Below are 6,168 nucleotides of genomic sequence, written 5' to 3' on the forward strand. Positions count from 1 at the left end.
TCTAATGAATCAAGGGTTTTGAGTCCATTATGACTTGGAAAATGTGAAGCAACAGCTCAGTTCCCTGAATCTGTTCAAGACAAAGAAAATTCAAGAAAGGAAGATACAGCTATTTTTAAGTTTCCATGACCAGTCCAAGTGAACTACTTTTTCCAGCTGTGTCCCAACTCCTATAAGTTCCCTGATACCAAAAATACCCCTAGTTGGAGAACATGCATCCAAAACATGAACACGTGGAGGATATTTCAAGTTGAATAATAATAATACAGGATAGGAAGATTAATGGAACCTTGCAGAAGAGAGCTTGAAGATGTTCGCATTCAAAATGATATGGAAGTCAGGAAGAAAAAAATTAAAACAACAAAAACAAAACCAAAACAACAAACAAAAAGCATTAAAAAAAACCTGAATGGAACGCTTTACTTTTAGTAGTGGTGGTAGCTTAATACAAATCTACCAACCAAAGATTACACATAGGGTACCCGTGGTTTCAGATGCAGGATATATAGTGTGGTCTTTTCTGGTATCAATGGGAGGGGAGGCCTTTGGTCCTATGGAAGCTCAATGCCCCAGCACCAGAGGATGCTAGAGTAGTGAGGCAGGAGTGGGTGTCTGGGTGGTCGTGGAGTACCCTCAATAGAGGCATGGGGATAGGATAGGGGGTTTCCTGAGGGGAAACCTGGAAGGGGAAAAACATGTAGAATGTAAATAAATAACATAACCAAAAAAAAACCCTCATGTTTTCTTACAGAAGTCAACTTATCTAAGATGTCAACATCTCTGAGATGTTGACAACATCCATGAAACTAGTGTGTCTTCAAGCTCATGACTTTTGCTGTTCTTATGGTAGAGTAATTTCAGTGGAAACAGTTGGTTATCCATAACTAGTTCTTCCAGAAACCATAAAAAATGAGCCTTTTCCATCCCCATTCAGTATCCCCACTGAATATACAGAACTAGCTTACATCTGTCATGGCTAACATAAGAAAGGAACCTCTGGGTGGTAAATTTGAATAAATAAGTTGATTTCAAAAGTAAATAACATGTAGAATTCAGAGAATATATTTTTCTGGATTTCTGCAGTATTTAGATTTTACTAACTTTCCTATAGAATACATTTAAAAATACACTGACAAGTTACAAGAAAACTTGGTAAGTACATTCCAAGTATATATCTTGTTGTTTTTATTGCTATTGTTTTAGTGGTAGTGTCTCTTGTACCACAATGGCCTTAAAAGGGCTATGCATGCAACCAATAATGACCTTGAATGCTGGGCCTTCTTGGATTGTAGGTGAAACCTATCCTGTCTGTTTACTAAAGCAAATTTTATATTAGAATTGTGTTTATCTTGAAACTCTTGTGTTTACCTTGAAATTTCAAGGTTAGCATATATTTAATAAGAAAAATTCATAGTTTACCGAAGTATATCTAGCTTATTTGGGTTATGAAATATAGTTCTTTGTATAGTATTTCATGTATGTTATGATTGCTACTTGGGAATTTTAGTAGAAAATTTTGAATGGTGTCTGATAGTAAAATATGTAAATAATTATATTTACAGAGGCATTATAAATGACTCATCATTTGTAACTTGTAAAATGTAGTAGGAGAACTTCAAAACTTCTTGGAAATATTGATTTTTGAACTAAGCATTTAAGTTCTAAGACTGTTGGGAACAGAACACCTGGAGTGAAGTTCTGAGTGAGCATGTGTTGTTTTCTTTTACCTGGGCAGAGCCAGGTAAACAACTCCAATGTCTCAGCTCTAAGGAGAAGCAAGGTGCTCCTTGGGGGTCTGAATGTGAATGTTGACTGTATGTACAGAAAAACTCCCACAGGGCTTTCTCCTGTCCATGTTTACTGCCTGAAGATTGCTCTCATAAAGAAACTGTAATCATAGAGATTTTACACAACCTGTCTCCTCAATCAAGCTGCATACTATAAATAATGTGTCCTTGTTTTTGTTTATGTAACAACACCATCTTTTTGTTCAGTTGTATACAACACCTTACAGTGTTATATATGTAAAATAATTGTGTATAATCTATACGCTAAGGTTCAAGGGTGTTGATGTTTCTCCATCAGACTCCAGTTACTGGAAACTATCTTTTTGTTGTTCTTCTTTTCCATCTGGAGCTATGGAATGATTCATCATTTGTGACTTGTAAAATGTAGTAGAAAGAAAATAAGACTTCTTAGAAATACTGATTTAAAACTTAACATTTATATTCTAAGAGTGTCGGGAGCAGGGGTGGCAGATTACAGCACAAGAAGAGAGACTGAAAACCTGAAGTATGTTTTCAACATCTTGACATGGGGATAAGATCCTGTCATCTACAAAGCTCACATTCTACAAATACAATCAAATTATAAAAATAAGGCCAAAAATAACCCTGTCAAAAATTTGTCATAATTTTTATACCTTTTACTTGTTCCATTTGTGTTTATACTTGTCTGTGTACGGTCTCTGGTAAAAGGTTGTGTTGGTCTGTTAAAATCTTCACTTTCAACTGACCTATGCTCTTTACTTGTGTTGCAATAATGAGATGTTTATGACTGAGGGAAAGCCCTTGGAAACAGTTTTCACACAGAAAGAGCATGACTCCTGCTCTCATCCACCAACTCTAAGGTAATTTAAAGTGCTATGGCCCTTATGTGTGAAGAATCTCATAGAAGAATATATCAACTACCGAAGAGCCTCTCCACTTATGACTAAGTTTCAACAGTTGGCTTTCAAACATTTCAAACTTGTCTGAGGTAGAACCAATGAAAAATAACATTTGTTTTATTTTTTTCTCACTTTTAAACAGATTGCAACTTTGGCAAACATATGGTCTAAACCCCATGCCATGACAAGGCTTTCTTCAAGGTCAGGTCACAAATGTGGAAATAAACATTGTGTAAAAAGTGGCCAAATGAAAATTTAGATAGATAAATGGCAGAATAAATGAAATGATGTGTTTGAGTCAAAGCAGGTATGGTGTCTTTAATTTGATGTATAGTTTTATTTTTATTGAATGTATTGAAACAGCAAAGTAGAGAAAGATAAGAGATACATTTTATGCACATATATTAGATTTTTTGCAGACATAAGAGCATAAATGTGTTCCCTTTTTATACTTTTCTTACACTCCCATTTCCTAACAGCACAAAATCATAGAGATGCTGTTTCAGATAAATTCAAGAGAGACTACTATTTACAATAAATTGTTTTCAAAATTTAAAGCAATGAACATAGTATACAGCCTCTGTAGCTTCTTTTTTTAATGTTCTGAAACTAGATATTTAAAGAACTCATGTAATTCTACAGATGTTTGATAATTTTAAAAGCAAGTCTCTCTCTCTCTCTCTCTCTCTCTCTCTCTCTCTCTCTCTCTCTCTCATCTTTCTCTCTCTGTGGTTGTTGTTTTGTAAGACAGGATTTCACCATGTAGCCACAGATGGCTAGAATGAACTATATTGGTTTGATCTCAGACTCACAAAGTTTCTCCTGCCTCATCCTCTAGTGTGGCAGAATTATAGGCTTGTTCCTCTACCTTGCCTGGCCCTTTAATTTCTCTTGAAAAGAAATTCTTCCACATATTCTCATATCAACCCATAACAGTACTTTTGTATTTTAGAAAGTTTTATTTCTCCATACATTTAATAAGATTTTCTGAAAAAAGAGTTCCTTTAAACAAGTAAAAAAGGATATATTAAAAAAATAAAATGTAAGAAAACTATGAACATCAATACAATACTTTTCTACTAACACATCTTCAGTTCTTTAAAGAGCATTGGATATGTATAGTGAAAAGGCAGAGGCAACATTCTTCAATACACATATTATACACACTTGTATTCCTTTACTCCATCATTTAATATAGAAAAGAAAATTAGTGTTGCCTTGTTTTCAGAGACAGAGTCTACTGTAGGCCAGACCAGACTTGATTTCAGTATGGAGTAAGTAAGGGAAACCTTAACTCTCTGAACCCTCTGTATCTTTTGTCAAAGTGCTGAGATTATAGAAATGCGATGGACATTATAAAACAATAATTAAACCAAACCAAACCAGCCAACCAAACAACAACAACAAACCCGCAACAAGTTTTAAGTAAAATACTTGCTATTAAATTCTTGTATTTGTCTATAATATTCATCACAAGGGTTAAAATAAACTTATACATTAAATATTTAATTAAGGCTACCAACAATCATCAACACCTTAGAGAAAACTCTGCAAGCTTATATTTTAGTTCATTTCTCAGGCCTTTATTTTGTTTCCAGGACCAAATATTGAGCACGTCAATTTTCTGAGTCTTCTGACAATAAGGTTACATGGTCGAGTTCTACTTTTATGTTCTGGAACGCCAATTATTGTCATGACTTCGTGGTTACATTCTTAGGTCGTACTTCTCTGGGTCTTGGTTTTGCATATTCCCTGGGAGGTTGTTTGTGATTTTTCCCTGAAGAAGATTATTCCACTCCTGGAGGATTTTCGCCTCTTCCTGCAGGGCAACTTCTTCATCCTGTAGAGCCCCATGCTCTTCCCTCAGAGCCTTATTCTCCTCCCGGAGAGCCTGCTCCTCCTTCCACAGAGCCTGTTCTTCCATCTCTAGAGCAGCTCCCTCCTTGGTCAGGGCCTCTGCCAGCTCTGCAGCCACTCCATCCCTCATCAGGGCTTTCTCTTCCATTCTGAGAGCCCTCTCCTGGTGTTGGAGGGCCTTGGTCTCCTCACACAGGGATTTGATTTCCTCATGCAGAGCCTTGGCCTCATTCTGGAAGGCTTTCTCTTGCTGCCGGAGAGCTGTGATCTGAGCTTCCATGGCTCGATTCTGTTGCCAAAAAGATTTTCCTTCTGTGTTCAAGGCATTGAATTCTTCCCCAGACAGTTTTGGGTTCTCTGAAATCAACCTTTTCACCTTCCGGAGTAGCTGGTTCTGCTGCCTGAGAATGTGATTCCTTTCCCTGATGAACTGGTTGTCCATCCGAAAGGCTTTATTTTCTCTTCCTAAGGCTTTGTTTTCCCCCCAGAGAAATTTGTTGTCCTTCCTCAGAGCCCTGTTTTCATCCCTCAATGCCTTATTTTCTCTACAGAGTTTTTTTTCCACTTCGTGGGATTTATGCTTGAGTTTCTTTTGATTTCGGGTATAAGAGAAACAAGAAAACAACCGCAGTATTTTCCTTTTGTGTATTTGCTTTGATCCAGAGACATCCATTGTTTTTCGGTGGACAACTGATAATCGAGAGAGAAAATGTCCTCAATCTGTTCATGTAGTCTTAGCTGTCCGTTGGCTTCTTAAGGGGTCATTCAGTAGGTATCCACGCAATGCTCAGCCAGGCCCTCTGGAGGCAAGTGGAGATTAAAATTATAGAGATTAAAATTTAGTACGTTTGCTGTTAGATTGATACCACCAAAATTAGAGTTAAAGTTAAGCAAATCTAATTTAGACTTTAATTACTTTATTCTACATAAGATATTACATTAATCAAATGTAGTGAACTGATTTTTATGTGTTCATAAGCTAAGCTATTTCTATTCAATGTTACTGTTTTATATTATTATATATTAATAATATTAATTAATCGTCTTTGAACTAATACCAGCTAATATTGAAGCTTACTACTCATTTAAGATGTTTCTAGCTTTGAATAACGTCTAGAAAAAAAGAAAGAAAGAAAAGAACACAGGGAAAAGACATTGGAGATATTTTAAGGCATTATAAATGGTTGATTATAGCTTTCACTTAGTGTTATAGAAGAGTTAAGGATTTAGGCAAGCAGCCAGACTTACATTGCTGTGTTCTCTAAGTCACTTGAAAGCCTGGTTTCTGTTACTAAAGGAAAACAAGCAACACTTTAGGTCATCTTCAGTGATGTCACTTAGGGTTAACATTAGTGACTCATAGGCTACATATGCAGTCTGGTTTTTTAAGGCATGTATTTTAGGAAAATAAAATACTTATTTATGAAAATAAAAGCTTATATTTGATGTTCTTAACATTGTTAAATTAAATATATATTTTCAACTTATTTATAAATTATTACATTTTATTTTAGAGTGATATTTATAATTAGTCAAGTACTTCATTATTGGCAAGTATTTGTGTTATGAAATTAAAAATAGTAAAAATCTTGAATAGTTTAAAAGTTTTTTAAAAAAATTAAGACCCTTGTTGAATTATATGA

At 35.3% G+C, this 6,168-nt stretch overlaps 1 protein-coding gene across 1 annotated transcript; it reads right to left on the reverse strand.

Moving 5' to 3' along the window:
- Positions 1-4,229: 4,229 nt before the first annotated feature.
- LOC114611792 (coiled-coil domain-containing protein 70-like) lies at positions 4,230-5,788 on the reverse strand. The gene is made up of 2 exons (XM_028756540.1): positions 5,774-5,788; positions 4,230-5,325 (listed from the first exon to the last, which is right to left on the reverse strand). The coding sequence occupies exon 2, from the start codon at positions 5,196-5,198 to the stop codon at positions 4,374-4,376; it is 825 nt and encodes a 274-aa protein (XP_028612373.1). The 5' UTR covers positions 5,199-5,325; positions 5,774-5,788; the 3' UTR covers positions 4,230-4,373.
- Positions 5,789-6,168: the final 380 nt, after the last annotated feature.

This window comes from Grammomys surdaster, unplaced genomic scaffold (assembly GCF_004785775.1).
Source record: "Grammomys surdaster isolate TR1022 unplaced genomic scaffold, NIH_TR_1.0 126124, whole genome shotgun sequence".
Taxonomy (NCBI): Eukaryota; Metazoa; Chordata; class Mammalia; order Rodentia; family Muridae; genus Grammomys; species Grammomys surdaster.

Coding starts and splice junctions, on each gene's coding strand:
- LOC114611792 (XM_028756540.1), bottom strand. CDS start 5,198: ATGGATGTCTCTGGATCAAAGCAAATACACAAAAGGAAAATACTGCGG.